Source organism: Odontesthes bonariensis, chromosome 3 (assembly GCF_027942865.1).
Source record: "Odontesthes bonariensis isolate fOdoBon6 chromosome 3, fOdoBon6.hap1, whole genome shotgun sequence".
Taxonomy (NCBI): Eukaryota; Metazoa; Chordata; class Actinopteri; order Atheriniformes; family Atherinopsidae; genus Odontesthes; species Odontesthes bonariensis.
The window spans coordinates 23,538,415-23,556,414 of record NC_134508.1 but is presented as its reverse complement, the minus strand read 5'-3'; the positions used below and the strand labels follow the sequence as shown (position 1 = coordinate 23,556,414).

The following is an 18,000-nucleotide window of genomic DNA, read 5'->3' as shown; positions in this document are numbered from 1 at the left end:
TATCTATCAATTTCAAGTTTATTAAATAAGATTCTATCTGTGGAATTATCATTTTAAATTAATCATTAATACATTTAATAGAAGGTTTAGTGAAAGTAATCTTCATATTGCAAGAAGTTGATTCTTCCATATTACTGAAAACCATTGTTAACACAATGGGTGTTACTCCTTTAAGACTACATACACACAAGCACACTCAGTCAACAACGTTTCCATACAGTAAGTCTGTTGTTAAAAGCTGCTACAATACTAAGTAATGCAAAGCTTACTGTACTGCGCCTATATCCTGAGAATCATAAAAAATTAACAGCACCAAAGGTTAAGTGCTCAGTTTGGCTTAATGACATGATGTTGTTATTCTTTGGTAATCTCTACTAATTTCTCAAGTTTAAAAATGATATGACGTGTGAAAAATGTTTCAGTGTGGATTAGAAATGAGAGCTCGTCTAAGCTTCGGCAGGTAAGGCGGGAACGCTGGTTAGAGCTGGGATGAGCTTCTCGTACACCGCAATGCCCTTCAGGAAGACTTGCTCATTCAGATACTCGTTGTGATCGTGCAGCAGAATGGGGGTCCGGTTCATTGGAGAGAAGCCAATAGCAGGAATACCCACCTAGAGTTGTTCAACAAACACAGCTCAGACATAAGAAATGCCTTCTTTCTCTAGTCTCAAACGTTGTGATGAATGGACAAATGACAGGACGAGTCATAGAGCTCATGCTGCTTTTTAAATACTCACCGCTCGGATGAAACGGCTGTCTGTGGCAGCTGGAAAGATCTCCTTTTCTAAGGTCATATTCCTACAGTAGAGATGTTGATATGAGACTTTGCATGCACAGTACACCAATAGTAACTTCATGGCATGTAGACAGGCATAGGCATATAGAGCCTATGTGTCTCTTTCATTTATATAAAGTTTAAAAAATCTAGTTTTGTACTGTACCTGCAGTACTTTTGCCTTATTCTACCAAGCAGAATATGATTTGAGAACACTAAAAATATACTGATGTGCTCACATTAACTTGCAGGCAGCATTGAAGGCGCTCCACCAGGGGTCATTCTCATCTGTCGATGTCACATTCTGGTTCATGTGTTTCTGTAACGGACGAGCGCTAATTTAGTCCCTCTGGCAAACAGAACAGACCTGCTGCTGATTCCTGAGTGGAAGTGACACTGACCTGAGCAAACTTATAGGTGACGTCTTCTCCTGCTTCCTTACACCACTGCTTGATTTGCTTTTCAAACTCCTGGTGGCGGCACAATTCAGAGACGGGCGAAGAGTTAAAGCTGAGCCTGAGGCTCATCGCTGGGACATGAAACCACACATCTGCATGTCAGTGTGAGCATGACACACGTGCTCATACACACCTGGAGATTCACTGTGGGGGGTATTCTCAGGTCAAAGCTGACGTCCATTTCGGCTGGGATGACATTGTAGGCCACGCCCCCTTTAACCATGGTCATGTTCACTGTGGTGACATCGCCGAGAGTGAAGCACTCACTGGTGTTCAACCTGAAATACACACACACAAGATACATCATGACATCATAAACAATGAAAACATTTATCTAAATTTTCCAGATCAACACTGAAAAAGCATTTATATTCATTATATAATTATATAATATTCATTCATTTATTACTAATGTTCTGAAACTGTTGGTTTTTGTTCAAATTTTGTCATCTTGAGATTATAATCTTTGATTCAGTTCATTTAACGGATACACATCCAGACATTAAGATATTTCATGAAGCTGAAATAGATTTTCTGAAATACCTGTACGAACATCTGCTAAATGTCTCACGTGTGTGTAACGTCTGAATCGTAACATGGATTTCTCGTGAGCGTCGTTTCATCTTTAATCTAGTCATTATCCTGTTAAATGTCCTGAACCAAAGATGGAAGATGACTGCCACAAAAGGTATAGCCCATAAATCCAGGCTGCTCATGCTTCTCAGCTCTGAACATGAATTGGCCATATTCACGACCCAGATGGCTGATTTAAACATGCCAGCAGCATTGCACTTGGAGGCACCGGGCATACAAAGATCTACACTCCAGTGAAATCCCCTCCACTTTGGGAGTAGCTTTCATGATTTATAGACAAAGGTTTGTGTCGTGGAGAAAGGCATAAAGCCTAGTGCCATTGATGTGTCACCTTCTAGACGCATAGCCTCAAGCTAAATCCAAAAGTGTAAATAATCTATCACTCCGTAAATGCAATGAAATATACTGTGGGACGCTGTAAACTATCTCACCGGTGTTTCTCCTTTTCTCTAAAGTCCAGGAAGGAGTTTATAACTTGCCGCTGTAAAAAAAAAGAAAGAAAAGGAGAGAAAACACAAATATTGTTACTAAAAGCAGCTTTTTTCTCATCCGGCTGCAAAGAGGATTTGAAACATACTTTTGGGATGCAAAATTGTTAATAGGAGGCAGTGTAGGCTATGTGACACGTGGCTGCACTAAACCTAAAGTTTTGAACTGTAAACAAAGAATATGTAAATGAAAAAAAGAGCAAGTTCTTCAGGAATGCTTTTTAATTCAGTATGTTATGTTTGTTGCTTCACATCAGGATTTTTGACATGTTTGTTCTCTATAAGCACAAAAACAGCTGATTGGTACAACAAACGTAATCACATTTGATAATTCCATCACACCAAAGGACCACATCTCCTTTCAGATAAAGGTAAGAACCACATGGAGAGTGAAACTTTTTCCAATTTTGTACTTTCCATCAACCTTTTCCATTGCACAACTTTACAGTGTGCATTAAAAACTGTGGATGTAAACCAGACTAATGACACTTACCAGCTTCTCAGCAGCTGTATTTTCCACAAACCTGGACCCATGACCTGGACTTCCTGGACAGTGGACCGTAATCCCTGGAAATCAGAAGTCATCCTGTTTCATTTAAGATGGACTTAGCCCTCTATCAAACTTTAAAACTCAACTATTTTCTTTCCTTGAAACTGATCAGATGTGCGGGCGGCTTGCACTCTCTGTGTTTGATACTCACACCAGGGGTTCCTTTCTCCAAAAAACACAGTGAAGGCCTCGCCAGGATTGGCCAGTCCTGCAAAAGATAAGTCAAACCTGCTTTAAAGGATAACTGCGGTATTTTCAACATTAAGCCTCTTTTCTGAGTCGTCTGCAATGTTTTAGAACCCCCCTCACCGCTTTTTTGATGTTTACTGCTGTCTCCGGTATTTGCCTAATTTTGATTCATCTCAACCTGCTTCAGAATGGCATGTGCATGTCCAAAAAGGTCCGTAAAAGCACCATAAACGTCCGTTTTCAAAATCATCAACTCACCAGAGTGGTTACTGGTGTGCACTGGTAATCCATATCAAATTTTGTTGCGAAAAGTTGCTTCTGTCGTGTTTTATTTGGCAGCTCGTTCATGCTTGAACTATTTTCTTAGCCACCTCACAGCCGTGGATAAACTTCCGCTCAGCAGTTGAATCTGACTTGCTATACTCCACAAAACTTGATGGTTTCGGTGACGGAGTAATATCAACGAACATCCAGTCTTCAATAGAACTCAATGGGATTTACAAAATGTCAAATAAAACACAACAGAAGCAACTTTTCGCAACGAAATTTGATATGGATTACCAGTGCACACCAGTAACCACTCCGGTGAGTTGATGATTTTGAAAAAGGACGTTTATAGTTCTTTTACGGACCTTTTTGGACATGCACATGACTTGCCATTCTGAAGCAGGTTGAGATGAATCAAAATTAGGCAAATACACAGACAGCAGTAAACATCAAAAAAGCGGTGAGGGGGATTCTAAAACATTGCAGACGACTCAGAAAAGAGGCTTAATGTTGAAAATACCGCAGTTACCCTTTAAGATAACTTCAAGAGGGCAGAATCAAGTGCAAAGGCCAGAGGCCCGTGGTGTGAAGACTGGTTAACTTTGCCAAGTTAATAACTGACTTCACTGATTTTGTTTTGCACACAAGATCAATTCGAATACCAGCTTTATGTCAAACACTGCAGAGCGGATTCTTTAAAACCTAAGGTAGATTTTAAAAATACAGCAAATTGTGGACATTACGGATTTCTCAAACCTAAATAGATTGGTTCATTCAGACAAACACAAGTAATCCTAAAAATGAGCTTCATTGTTTTTAAAAAAAAGATAACTCTGGGACAATAGCCACATTCGGACAAAGCCGTTCTAAGAATGGTCCTCCTCGAATTTCGTTCTGATAAGCGTCCTTCCCCAGCGGAACTGTTTCAGTCTGCATTCGCACATGAGTTGGGACCAGGTCGGGACTGATGCGGCGCAGCCGTCTGCGACAGTGACGTGTTACTTTAGCGCCACATTCAACAACAAAACAAAACTAAACTAAACCTGCGAAAAATAAGGAGAGAAGAAAAAACACCACAAAGAAGCTAATATGGAGAGCGGGGAGGCCACCGTGTTCATGGTCTGCATGATAGTGATATTAATCATGGACGATCACATCAATGCGATCAAATGAAACTGTAAAGACTTGGTTTACTTCTCTTGCAGCCTTTAACTCCAAACTAAACCAAAAAGCAGCACCATGTGGCAGTAAACCAACATCTGTATGACTGCCTGGTAAAGTTTAAATGATACTGAAAGGGTAACTGAAGATTTTAGTACGAGAGGGTAAATCACCCATATTAAGGTCTACGAGTCTTTTTAGTCAGGGTTTCTTTTGAGAGCTGACGCGCGAAAAAATACTGCAGTTATTTATTTACCTTCGTCAAGAGAAAAACCAATGTTTAACTTCTGAAACTCTGGATTCGAGACAAATGTTTCCATTCCCTTGTGGCCTCCAACCTCCTCATCTGAAAGCAAAAAATACGCACATTTCAAGAAGTCAAATTCATGTTATCATTTATCAAACAGCTCATCTCCTGCAAGGAACTTTAACTAATAGTATTTTCAACCAAAGACTGGGACGTTCTCCAGTCTACATGGCTGAACGCTGACACTGACACTGGTGTTAAGTATTCATATTTGTTCTATATCTCTTTGTTCTTGTTCATAAGGGCGACACAGGGCTTTTGTTTTGTCAACATACAGTCTTATCTAACTGGAGACTTTGTCTATATGACCCGATCACGTAATCGGCATCGTGTGGCAGGTTTATCTGATTAAAAATCTGTGTAGAAAACATCAACCTGCTGCAATAAAGTTGCCACAAGTGGAACCCCCGCCCTGTCCGAGCCATCGTTCATTTTCTTTCATTTTCATGGTTTATGTATGTTTTTGTTCCAGCATCTGCGATAGGCCCCAGTTACGCCTGTCCATGGGCCTCTGGATCGGCTCTCCGTCTAAAAGGGGGTTCGAGCCTCAGTTACCCCAGAGTATTACCCGATCATTAGAGCCAGTGGCTCGAGGTTATTCCCTATCCCCAGCGTACATGTAGAGGGTTCACCGTTCCCACGATTCCCCCCTTGGCAAAACTCTCATGGCTTGATGAGAGACAGGAATCGCCCCATCTGCCAGACCCTTGGCTTGTGCCGCTTGCAGTAGTTTTCCACAATTCATGTGGAGTGAGCAGTGATTACAGAGAAACAGCTCACTTCTCTCCCACTGGCAATTATATTATATCGGTTCCTGTGGAGTTCCTCTCAGGTCCCACTGGGAAACAGTGGTTAATCTGGGAAGCTTTCCACCCAACATATTTCACAAACAGAAGCATCTGTAGCCTTTAAAGCGATACAAGGTAGGATTGGTTATCGGCAGTATCGCGATCTCTACTGGTCAACTTGAAATTCTACACTGTCGTAAAAATGCCCCCCCCCCATAGGTGGCCTAGACTTCGTCTTGCCCAGTGTTGAAGTCACATGAAAGCGCTTGTAGCTAGGGGAAAAAAAATCATTTTGTACTTTTCCATGTAAATAACTTTGTATACTTTACCGAAGTTTTTCTGATATTGGCCGAACATCAGCTGAGTTACTGAGTTATCCCGAAGAGCTTAGTACAAGCGCTAAAGGACCCTGGCAGTATCTCCAAAATTACCACACTAAAATCACATGCCATGACACCAAACTTCTACAGTAGTACAAATATGGTCTGTACTCACAAAACGATGCATTTGGAAGTTTGTACATAGTCCAGGAGTTTATTATTATCAACACAAGCCGATCTGCAGCTAAAGCTGCGTCGACATCACTTCCTTGATCTGGGAGCTTCAATGTAAGATGAGGGTTGATCTACTACTGTAGACAACAAAGTATATGCTATATTCTACATGAATTTTTGTTGTAGAGTTGTGAATTTATTTTATCAATGGAGAAATTGAGCAGCCTTGCTTTGTCTGGACTATGTACAAACTTCCAAATGCATCGTTTTGGGAGTAAAGACCATATTTGTACAACTGTAGAAGTTTGGTGTCATGGCATGTGATTTTAGTGTGGTAATTTTGGAGATACTGCCAGAGTCCGTTAGCGCTTGTACTAAGCTATTCGGGATAACTAAGTAACTCGGCTGATGTTCAGCCAAGATCGGAAAAACTTCGGGTGGGCTACTTGGCTGGATGTCACGGTTCAAATGACCCTAGGGTGAATCTATCACTTTAAGTCGTCGGTTCTCGGTGTCTTCCTCGGTGGCTCAGTCATGACCCAAACGCTTTCACCGCTCGCAAATGACTGCTAATAAGCTACAAAACTACAACTAGCATACAGTACCCAGCTAAGTGCCGTAAACACAAACGACTCTTCTCGCGCATCGCGAGACTTCAGAAGCGGGTCGCTCCTGCAGAAGTTACATATGGGATTCTCAGCATACAGACCCCTGTTGGGAGCGAGACAGGCTTCATTCGCTTACTATTGACTTGTTTAACCATTGGTAAACTCCTGAAGGCTATAATTTTAGGTGAAAATGCTACCTAGTTCCCCTTTAAAGGGCTAAAGAAGGCATCCTTAAGGTCATCTTTCAATTCTCGTCATTTCAAAGGCTTTTGCTAACCCTGGCCTTCCCGCCGAGTCACTACGGCGGTCGGCCTCAGGCGTACCACACAGGAATGGTTGACCTGCTTCCATTGTATTAGTTCCTTTTTGTCTGATAGTATTCCCATTTTTGCATTGTTCAATTTTTTGAGGTATTCAGTATTTTTTTTCTGGGAGATAATTCCTATAAATTATTGCTGGCAGTTATGCCCAATGGATCTCACCACGTAGAACCTGGTAGCTGCGAACATATCTCCACCTGCTCTCAACGTCAGTCCCATCTGCGCACATCCCCACTCTTCTTATAGTGGCCTAAAACATTACCCATCACCACTTGGCCGCTGTTACTTAATGTTTTAATCAGTGTGTGAAATAGCAAGTAGCAGCTGCCGGAGAGAGGCAAAAGAAAGGCAGGCTGGAGACTGAACATACACTGTGATGTTCAGGGCCCATTTTGACTGTCTTGTATTGAGGCCTGCCGCTGACAAGTCTTGCCATCTTTTGCGATGGCCCACACTCCCTAAATGGAGTTTAAAGACTTTACAAATGCACTAAAAGTTAAATATCTCACCAGGAACAAACATTAAATGCACAGTGCGTGTCGGTTTCCAACCCCCTGCTTTCAGTCTTCTGACCGCCTGGATGTACCTACAGAGAACAAAAGCAGACACAGCAGATTTATGACGCCCACAAGAAAAGAAGTGTGAGGACTCTGTATGCAGGTTGAGTGAGCGCGTGTTAAAACAGGCGTTACTCATTCAACATAAATCAAGAGGAGATCACAACAACACTAGAGAACAAAATCCTGTTTAACAAAACAAGTTATTAAGGCAGTTTATACCCACTGTATAGTCACACATTTCATGTCCTGTGTTCCCCGGGCATAAATGTTGCCCTCTGCATCTTTGAAAGCACTGAAAGCATCGTATTTCCAATGTTCCTGGAGAAGAGATTGATAGCAAGTCTATTCTTTTGATGTCCATTCAGGGTAATAACAGGATTGTAACACGGTAAAAAGAGACAGAGGACATACCTGGTAAACAGGTACAACATCTGTGTGGGAATTCAGTAAGATGGACTTCAAAGCGGGTTTTGTCCCTTCCCATGTCATGATTGACACAACTCTGCCAGGACAAACCTAAAAGGAAATCAAAGGAAAGATAAGTAAGCGTCTGCGTTTTCCTTAAAGCATGTAAGCAACTGGTTATCACGTGGATTCATTCACCTCTATCTTTTTCATCGGCAGCTCAAGCTCCTCTGCTATTTTGTCCAGGAACCTGAGAGCAGCATCTATAAATGAATAAACACAAAAGCAAAACAGCTGGCTTAAATATTAAAAATAATGTTAAAATTCTAAGTCATAGCTCCCGGTGCTATGTTAGCGCTGTTGGACTTTGGTAATGTCGTACAAAGACAGAAAGCCAAGTTCACTCTAAACACCACTGCATTTTTCAATCACTCCAAGGTTAGGGTTAGGGTTAAAGGGGTCTCAAGTGCTGGGTGACGCAGATCCTCTGGTGTGTAATACTGGTTGTTGAGCACGTTTTACGTCCAAACTGAGGATGCACCCTGAAAAGCTGCCCTAACTAAGACAACCTTTAGACTAATGCAAAAAAAAGTTACCGGCCAGCCAATTTTATTGTCTGATATTGCACAAATATACGAGATGTAGATTGCATTGCACAAGGACAACATCTGCGGTTTTGTCAACATAATTGAACTGGATGAGTGTTCCCAAAACATTTTCCTCTGAACAGCAGAGATTAGTAGCAAAGTCCTGATACTTATTACCACATGGTTCTTATCAGCTAAAAGAAAAGTTGATTCGTAAGTAGAATAACCCCACTTACACTTCCCCATTTTACACAAGACGTTTTTGCCCGTGTCACATGTAGCAACAATTGCAATGTCAGCTTTTTTGTTGGCATGGCCTATCTCAGCTTTAATCTCCAAGGGCTGACTCGACTCTCAAGTTGTTAAAGATAACTTCTGTCTGTATTTTCTTAAAAAAAACTCAGAAGAAGCTAAAAATGAAGGCGTGACCCGTAAATTGCAATTTTATCACTTTCTTTTTGAGCTTCATAAACGAGTGAGAGCATTTAATGTGTAACTGATAGATAAGAAGTGGACTTTGATAAAATGCGGTTTGATACGACTGATGTGGGGGAAACAATCTCACACTTTTACTGCATAAATGCAGGAAATTATGTTTGAAACTTACTGTGCAACTGCATCATGCTCTGTGTGTGTGAAATAACCGAATTTGATAATACAAAAGTAACATTTACATTTAAATGTGTATAAAAAAAAAGAGAGAATTACACTTCACACATTTTGTGCTTTTGCTCACATCAGAGGTGGGTAAACCAGCGGCTGATTCGACCCCCTTTCGAAAAAAAAGGCCAACAATCCACCTGTTACATCCCCAAAGGCCAGAACTTCATGTCAGTGTTTTGTGACAAAGGTATCTCACCGTAGTCGGGGTCAGGGTGGACAGTTTTGAGACGGAGGTAGTCTCTGAACAGACTCACAGAGGGATCCTCTCCTTCAGGGGAGCTCTGCCCCCCTCCAACACCTGGACCATCTTTGTCAGGTAGCATTATGATCTATTTCCTCTTCTGAGAAAAATAAAAGACAATATGCGACATTTACATAGGAGCAATGTGTTTTGATCATGCCTGTGCTGTGGCACAGACTGACCACAAACAGCTGCGGTAAAGCTGGAGCTCGCTCGAACCACCGGTACCGTACCTGCGTTCAGCACCTCTGCTGCAGCACCAACGCAATGCTAAAAGCTGGCTAGCCTAGTGCAACGTAACTTGAGACTCTGTGTTGTTGTAAAAGAAGCTGCAACTGCGTACTCGCCGCCGGTTAACTACCTGGAGACAGTACACGGAAGGTTATACACAGGAAAACGCCATATATTTGTTGATTCTTTACTTTGGATTACTAACGGTACTCACCAAAGACAGTCAAGCCGAGCAGGGTTCGAGTCATGTGGGGAGATTGCAACCTCCCCGTTGAAGACTTGGAGCCCCCCAAAGAGGCAAAAAAACAACAGGTTGGAAAGGAGTGGAGGTGAATATTTAAATATCCTATTGTGTTTGTGTTCGTCAATTTTTAAATATATATCCCACAATTGCGCATGAAATATCACTGTAATACAATATAAAACACCCCCACAATGGACTATACCATTTCCTAACTGTGACGTTTGTTGAAGTTAGCTAACAGGGCAGTTGTAAGTTAATGTATTCAAAATGATTGCGCTATCAAGGTTCTCCTACACGCCACTTTTCTTAATTGTATTGTTATACATATATATATGTAGATATATATTTATATGTAGACATTTTTAAATCCAGGTTAAAAACATTTCTTTTCTCATGTGTCTATGCGTGAAATCTGCACGATATCTTTTAACTTATCTTGACTGTTGCTTGTTTTTAAATTAATTTAAATGATTTTATTTGTTTCTCTTTATATTCTTTTATGTATTTTTAATGTTTCCCTGCTGCAATGCTTTTATTTTATGTAAAGCACTTTGAATTGTTTGTACATGAAATGTGCTATACAAATAAATTTGATTTGATTTGATTTGATATACGCGTTGTCCAAGGTTGTACAAAAAAAATACATTCATAAATGGGTCTATCCATCTGTAATTCGGATCATGCATTAAAGTCACAGAAAATTATTTTATGGCACAATATCTCACCTTGGGAAATTCTTGTCTTCAGACAGATGAATAAAGGACATTGACGACAGAAATACAACTAAACATCGAAATGAACAAAAATAGCTTTATAGAATACCTAACGTAATAAAATCATTACCCTTAAAGAATAGCTCAATAGACAAAATGTATAAACAGATGAGAAGCCTTCATAAATGAGATTCATTCTTATGCAAAGCTGTCGTGGGATCAGTTAACTGGTTAGGTCTGTTCACTGTTTCGAAAAATATTTTTCGATAATTGGCTAAACTCAAAACATTTAACTAGATGTTGGTTGGATTTTAGTGTTTGCATCCCTTTTAAGAGCAGGACATCAGAGAGGAGAGGTGAAGAGAAGGAAAGCATCAGAAAAGACAGGATTTACAATGTGAGGTGGTTTCTCTTTTTTATCTTATTACTGGATGGTTTGTGCCTTTAACATTTGTCAGACACAGATGCTGTAATACCACACCTTTCTGGCATCTTTGGTTCTGTGAGGGGCATGTGTTTCTAGATGTGTGTTGAAATGATCATCTACTGTTGTACTTGTGTTGGTCTCACATGCCAGGCAGTTTTTCACTGGAGCACTTTCTTTGTAACCCCTGAATGTAGAACTTGTCACGTGTATCTGTAGGCTATGTGGTACAGCATGTGCCCGATGAGCTGTTGTAATGGATTTGGTCTATAATCATCAAGACTCCATTAAAGTAGTGAGACGTGAAGCGGACACCTGTACTATATTTGATTCCTTCTGCACCCTGAAGCAAAAGCTTGCCTCCACCAACACCGCCATCAGCTGACTAACAGCAAGTCCTGCTCCTTTCCTGAAAAAGACATTTTAAAAAATATCGCAGATAGATTGAAATAGCATTTGTCTGCACAACTCAATTGATAAACGTTTCACACTTAACATGACACGTGTACTAACTTCAGTAGAAACAGTCATAAGTTGGAGCTTATGGTGTGTGTTGGCTTCACTAAATACACAACATGTAATGGTTTGTAATGAAAATAAGAATTTAAGCAGTAAGGTACTGGAGAGTCCAACATTTTTACCTTTTATGTGTAAAATTTGTTGGATCCATCCTGTACTTTTTGGACTAACTGGAAATTATAGAGACGACAAAGCCCTGAACTCTCGGTTTCTTTACTATTTTAATGTATTGACAATTATTTCATTTTATCCAGTGCAGCAGACACCAATATCAAAACTGGTAAATTATGAAAGTGCAACTTAATCTTAACAACAGCAAACATCAGTTGTGCAGAAGTACTCGTTCCTACTCGTAGCCCGTTTTCCAAAAACCACTGTGAAAAGGTCACATACCTGTTCAACAGCATTTAGCACAGTCACTCCCGCCTTCAAAACTCCCCCGAAAAAACAAAAGTAGAATTCACATTTAGTACCAAAAGTAACAGTAATTCTGGGTATCAATATATAGTTTAGAAATGATTTATATATACAAACAGGGAGGAAAAGAAAGAACGTCTCAATTCATTTTTAGTTTGCTCAATAGTGCGCTTAACAATGGTGCTCGGCTGGACACATTTGTTTCCGAGAACAAGTCAGTTACAGCTGAATTTATACATTTGGAAAACAAACAAAAACTACACACAAATCACATGCAGTTGAGCTTGAAACTGTCAAGAGTTTCGATTACAAAAACAACAAAAAAGAGGCTGTACGATAAGCCTATAGAGAGCAAGTCATACATAGAGATTAGCTCAGCTCCCAAAAGCATCGTGTCAACTCAAACACACCTTCTTTATTTTCTTTCTGAGCAATATTTATCCTGTTTTCACTATCTTTACTCCAGTTTTTAGTTTTTTTTTTATGGTGCGATTGTCCAGACTTATTGCAGATCATTTACATATAGCTTATCAACACTATAAATACAGATTTGAATCACTTTCAACTGGTCCATACTCTTTTATACATATTTAATACAGTATGAATCGATTCAGCCTGCTTTGACTGAACACAGCCCACGTTAGGTTGCCAGGTTTTCATGTCCACGTCTGTGTTTCAGGAGCGAATCTAACAAAAGCTTTTAAGTACAAGCAACAGTAACATTTGCATATCTACATCTACTGACGTTTCGCCTACAACAATGGTGACAATGACACGAACATATTCTGTTTTTTTCACATGCAATGAGGGACATAAAACAAAGGAAGCAATTATCTTTTTTTTTTTTTTTTAAAGAAAAACCAACAGGCTGTGCGCCATAAGTGTCATATTTTCAGGCAAAACTATGAAACTTCAAACCCCATACATTCATTGCGGTAACATCTGAATTTCTGCACTGTTTCAGGTTATCCTCCAAACCCGCTCCCATCCCCAGGATCTGGAGGTGATGATAACATGAGAAAAACACTAATCACGGGACAAATGCTCCTCTCACTTAGAAATGTTGCCTGTCTTTTGTTTATCTACCGTCTCTTCCTCTCACTTCAGTTTGTTGAGGAACTCAATCAATCCCTGGTGAAATTCAAGGGGTTTGTCCTTGTAACAAGCGTGGCGAGCTCCTTCCAACTTTAGCACATAGTGATTAGGAAGCTGGAGGAGGTTTTTGTGGGACTGGGCACCTAGATTAGTGTCCAGGGCTCCAAACACAATCAGAGTGGGAGTCTGAAAAGCACATGAGAAAGAAGTCACAATTCTCAGAATGATGAAGATGAATCTTTTTACTTTTTTACCTTTTTAAATGTGACAGAGACTCAGCTGTTTTGACAGTGAGGTGGGAGTTTTTTTTTTTTTTTTTTTTTTTTCAGTGTTGAAGCTAAAAAAGTAAAAGCATGGTCCCCATTTGTTTAAAGTCCAGACTGAGGAACCATTCATGAGCGCTGAGTCTCTGATCAGAGGGGTTCAGGTGCAGAATAATTGGGTTTAACAGCTCTGAGACATAAGGTGGAGCAAGGCCATGTAGTGATTTAAAGGAAATCAATAAAGAAATCAGTAAGCTATCTGACAATGCATGTGGCGTAAAGCTATAGTAAGTGGCCAAATAAATAGTGGCTCGTGTGTACTTACTTCATAGCAATGTAATAATGCAGGGAACGATGACAGAAAGTCAAACTGTTCAATAGCTTCAGCTGATTAAGTTATCAATGATTAGTGTGATTAATGATAATTTGTTTGCAAAGAAGGGCTTTTTTTTCCTAGATTGTAATGATGAGGGCAGTAATCATCTTCCAATATAACTTGATCAGAGACCCCATCTTACAGAGGGGTAACCGTCACAAATTCTTTTTACCAACTTTATTTCAGTTCATTCTTTTATGGGTACATTTCTCTGAATAAATGTGTGGCTGACAACCAAATAAGTTTTATCCTCATATAAACACAACTAATGGTACGATTAATTTCTATTTGCTCTAACATGATGTAGACATATATGTAATAAATGCCGTCATATCACCATATAACATGCTCTCACCTGAATATTTTGGTACTGCTCTGGAGAGTAACTCCGAGTCCCAACGGGTGCTATAGGAATGAAGCCGCGCAGCTGTGCACTGTTCTTCACGAGGAAGGGAATGGAGTAATGTCCGCTCATGGAGGGGCTCAAAAGCACAGCTGCTCTGACGCCCAAAGACTCCATGAACCTTGAGAGGAGGTCCACCCGACTCTGGTCAGTCTTCAGCGCATCTGAGTCGGGTGATTTTCCATACCCTCAGAGAAGAAGAATTTATGAATTAAAATAAGGTTATATCTTACTAGACATAAATACCAAGTGAGTGTGCTGTGATCCCTCTACATCAGGGAAGTCCACATCCGGTCCTCGAGGGCCGCTGTCCTGCAGGTTTTAGATATTTCCCTGCTTCAACACACCTGATACAGATAAAATATGTATGTACTGGTCTGAATCAGGTGTGCTGAAGCAGGGAAACATCTAAAACCCGCAGGACAGCGGCCCTCGAGGGCCGACTTTGGACATCCCTGCTCTACATTAAATACAAACTGCAGTGATTTCACATGTGCAACAGTACTAAGGCACTGTTCCTTTTCAATTCTATGTACTTGGCTGATGGCTGAGAACATAAGATTGAATAGGAATTAATTGAATTCATGTCAGTAATGATAAGCAAGCATAACCTATGCACTGTTGTCCACAATCAGATAATGCGAGTGAAAATGATTTCAACCACAAGAGGGCACTATCATCTCAAGACAAACTCTTAAAATGATAAATGAAAGTAAACGTCTTCCCTGCATGTAAAAAAAAAAAAAGTTTTCAGTGGCGACCATTTATTATAGGATGACCGTGTCATTCTACGTGTCTGTCAGTTTAAATAAAGTAATAAGACTTGATCATTTTACAAGCTTGTGAATATTTTTCAGTGTTTTTAATGAAACGCAAAAGAAATAGAAAATGAAGCAAACTCAAACTTCGTATTTTCAAACATTTCAGCTTTTCAGATCTGGCTAAAAGTAAAGCTTCTGCATCAGCTTCAGAGGGGCTCAAGTTCTACCTGGCAGGTCCATTGCTAAAGCCTGATATCCATTAGTTGCCAGCAGGGCCATGGTACCCAGTTCTTCCCAGGTTTGCGAAGTGAAGGCCTGACCATGCAGAAGGACAACTTGCAGCCTGCACAGAGACATCATTTTATGACTCAAGATTTTATATTTAGCTCATGGCCAGTCAGTTGCAATTACTTGTGTCAGGCTTTCTCTATTTGTATGCACTTCATAAAAACATTTCAATGTACAAATCTCCAAATCCGATCAATCAATTAACTACTGTTGTAGTTAATAACTATGAGGAAAAAGCATGTCACTGTACCTGTTTGGAAATGTTAAACAGGTCTCTCCACTTGTCAGCTCACCTTGGTAATATTTGCCTCCCAGCTCCATCTATAGGTAGAGCTTCTCGGAAAAACAAAGGAGGGTCCCCGGGCAGCTGTCCGGTGCGGATGGACACGTTGATGGCTGAAAGTGCAGGGGGAGAGGTGGCCAGCAGCCCCATTCTTTGAGCTTCGAGTGACGGCTCCATGCTGCCCTGACGAATGGATGGCAGCAAAAGATACAGCAGCAACGTGGCCAACAACACCAGGCCCAAAACAACAAGACGATTACGCAAGAAATTCATTTCATCCAGATGAAGAACCTGAAAAGAAATGGTAGACAAAGCATCGTCTGAAGGCTCCTCACTTTACAGAGAAGGCCACAAATTCTAATGGCTATTACAGAAACTTGGGTTTCATATAATTTTTTCACAAATTTTACTCAACAATATCTCTGGAAACATATATATAATATGCAATTGAAAATCCTGACCACCTCACAGAATCTGATTGCTCACAGAATTTGGTGTTTCACTTGAAGCTATTAGATATTTAACCTTTCGAGGGAAATGTCAACATTTGTATTGAAGATAAGGCTTCATTTGGCAGTTTTCTTCCCCTGGCAAATATGGTAAATTTTCTTCAAATTGCCACACATGTCAATCCAAGTATAGACTCATTGCTGGTTAGTGATTCCGAGTCGCGATAGATGGAATAAAGGACGTCTCTGCTAAATAACTGCTAACTTGGTATATGAGTGTTTGGACAGTTTTAGACTAGTGGCTGTGCATGGGAACAGAACTTAAAATATATAGCGCTGAAGAACAAAAACAGTAATACGACGATTGCAATTAGCCAAAATAGGAATGAAAGCGAGCAGTGCCGCGTTTATTAGCCAATTCTAAGCACAATGCTGGATGAGGTAAATTGGATTATGCAACCAGAGGATTACATACCGACAGAGGAGATAATTAAACGCATTCACAAACGAACGAGTGATGTTCTCTTCTTTATCGCCATGTCTTGAGGATAATGATGGTTGTGACAGAAGTCGTTGCTGTGAGACTTCGGGTCCGTACTGGAGGAAGCCAATTTAGCTTCTCAAACTAATAGGAAAATTGTGCCTGACGCCATATATTCTTTTTTTCAGACAAAAATAAAATCTCTTACTTTTAAGGATAAATTCCCGATGAACTGAAAGCACAACAGGTTTAAATGCCACCCGAGAAAGTCGATACAGAATACGACATTTTAGTGACAGTGTTTCTGAAATATTTTAGATTCACCAAGGTCTTAGCCGCCTGTTCCTAGTCGGAACATATTCCAGGCTGCACATAACAACACTAAGAACCGTGCGTCATTTCCTGCTGAAGGGGACTGAAGAACTTCGACTCTTCCAAACTGTGATGGAGGAGCCGTCATGAGCTAGAGAACGTAGCACAAGAGTAAAGTCCGTTTCGACACACAGATACATACATACACTTACTTTTGGTTTCAGTGAAGCTGGAGCGGGTCGTTGTGGGTGCACACACGGTGTTCCTGCCTCAGTCGTCATACCCATCATAAGTTGTGGTTTGGTATCAAACATTTTGCGTGGTTTAGATCTGTAGGATTGGTTACTTCCGGGTAAGCGCTGCCGGAAGGGAGTCATGTGACGAAGCAATGGTGACGTCATCGGGATACTTATTAATTTAGTTTGCATTTGTTAAACTGAGTAGATATTTTTGATTACAGGTTTTTTATTTTATTTATTTTTGTACATTTTGACTTTATTTACTGTGAGATGTTTACCTGAATTAGTAGAAATTGTTTAGGGGTTTTCTTGTCTTTTGTTTGTAAAGAGATGGGGTTTATACCTCGGGGGCGGAGCCTATAGCTATAAAAAGAGGGCTTGGTGCCACAGTCTGGCAGTCTGGGTTTTTAGACTCGTACTCTAAGTCATACTGAAGGTGATGGACTGTCTGAGTTTTGAAGGTACTGCTGTTTTTTTTCTATTTTAACCTGCCTGGATGTCCTTTGTAATTATTTTTTTGCACTGCTGCTTCACTTTGTTTTTTGTTTGAGCCTTGAAGATGAGCACAATAAAACACCATCTAAGTGAATTCCGGCATTTGGCTTATAATTTTTGCCCAAGTCATAACAGAGCCCCGCCACACAAACATTTATCCATTTCTGGCCAAAATCTGGTTTAAAAGCAAAAATTACAATTAGTATTTTTACCATTAAATATGTTTCTTTACTTTGACATTAAGCAATAAAAACTGTGTTGTTTTGTTTTTGTTGGAGTTTTAGTCTTGAGGAGACATTTTACTGTTCACATCATAGACTTTTAAAACTTTTTTTGCCTGAATTTACCTTACTGTTTAATTGCCTTTATTTTATAAAAACTAAAAAAGTACAACAAGTTCTTAAAATATTACAGCAAAAACTCTAGAAAAACCCTAGAATAATACGAACATATGCTGTGTAGTTTAAAAATTGTTTTCAACATAAAACCTTTCTACTAAGCTTGGCGTGCTGTTGGCAAATCTGTTAACTGTCTGTTTATCCTTTCACAGCA

The 18,000-nt window shown here is 40.1% G+C and overlaps 2 protein-coding genes across 6 annotated transcripts; both read right to left on the bottom strand.

The window, feature by feature from the left end:
- On the bottom strand, positions 1-9,998 carry LOC142377225 (aminoacylase-1A-like). Of its 3 annotated transcripts, none has more exons than XM_075461129.1 (16): positions 9,901-9,998; positions 9,689-9,816; positions 9,411-9,555; positions 8,163-8,227; positions 7,971-8,075; positions 7,783-7,877; positions 7,509-7,585; positions 4,739-4,828; positions 3,017-3,073; positions 2,809-2,882; positions 2,259-2,308; positions 1,367-1,511; positions 1,177-1,245; positions 1,015-1,094; positions 738-798; positions 1-611 (listed from the first exon to the last, which is right to left on the bottom strand). In XM_075461129.1, the coding sequence occupies exons 3-16, from the start codon at positions 9,535-9,537 to the stop codon at positions 447-449; spliced, it is 1,260 nt and encodes a 419-aa protein (XP_075317244.1). In that variant the 5' UTR covers positions 9,538-9,555; positions 9,689-9,816; positions 9,901-9,998; the 3' UTR covers positions 1-446. The 3 variants fall into 3 exon arrangements, with proteins under 3 accessions (XP_075317244.1, XP_075317246.1, XP_075317245.1); XM_075461131.1 differs by having other exon boundaries at positions 9,689-9,812; positions 9,901-9,970; XM_075461130.1 differs by lacking the exon at positions 9,901-9,998 and having other exon boundaries at positions 9,689-9,881.
- Positions 9,999-11,788: 1,790 nt separating this feature from the next.
- On the bottom strand, positions 11,789-17,152 carry abhd14a (abhydrolase domain containing 14A). Of its 3 annotated transcripts, none has more exons than XM_075461124.1 (5): positions 16,927-17,152; positions 15,483-15,763; positions 15,129-15,244; positions 14,093-14,328; positions 11,789-13,284 (listed from the first exon to the last, which is right to left on the bottom strand). In XM_075461124.1, the coding sequence occupies exons 1-5, from the start codon at positions 17,140-17,142 to the stop codon at positions 13,102-13,104; spliced, it is 1,032 nt and encodes a 343-aa protein (XP_075317239.1). In that variant the 5' UTR covers positions 17,143-17,152; the 3' UTR covers positions 11,789-13,101. The 3 variants fall into 3 exon arrangements, with proteins under 3 accessions (XP_075317239.1, XP_075317240.1, XP_075317243.1); XM_075461125.1 differs by lacking the exon at positions 16,927-17,152 and adding an exon at positions 16,397-16,894; XM_075461128.1 differs by lacking the exon at positions 16,927-17,152 and adding an exon at positions 16,611-16,894.
- Between the last annotated feature and the right edge of the window lie 848 nt (positions 17,153-18,000).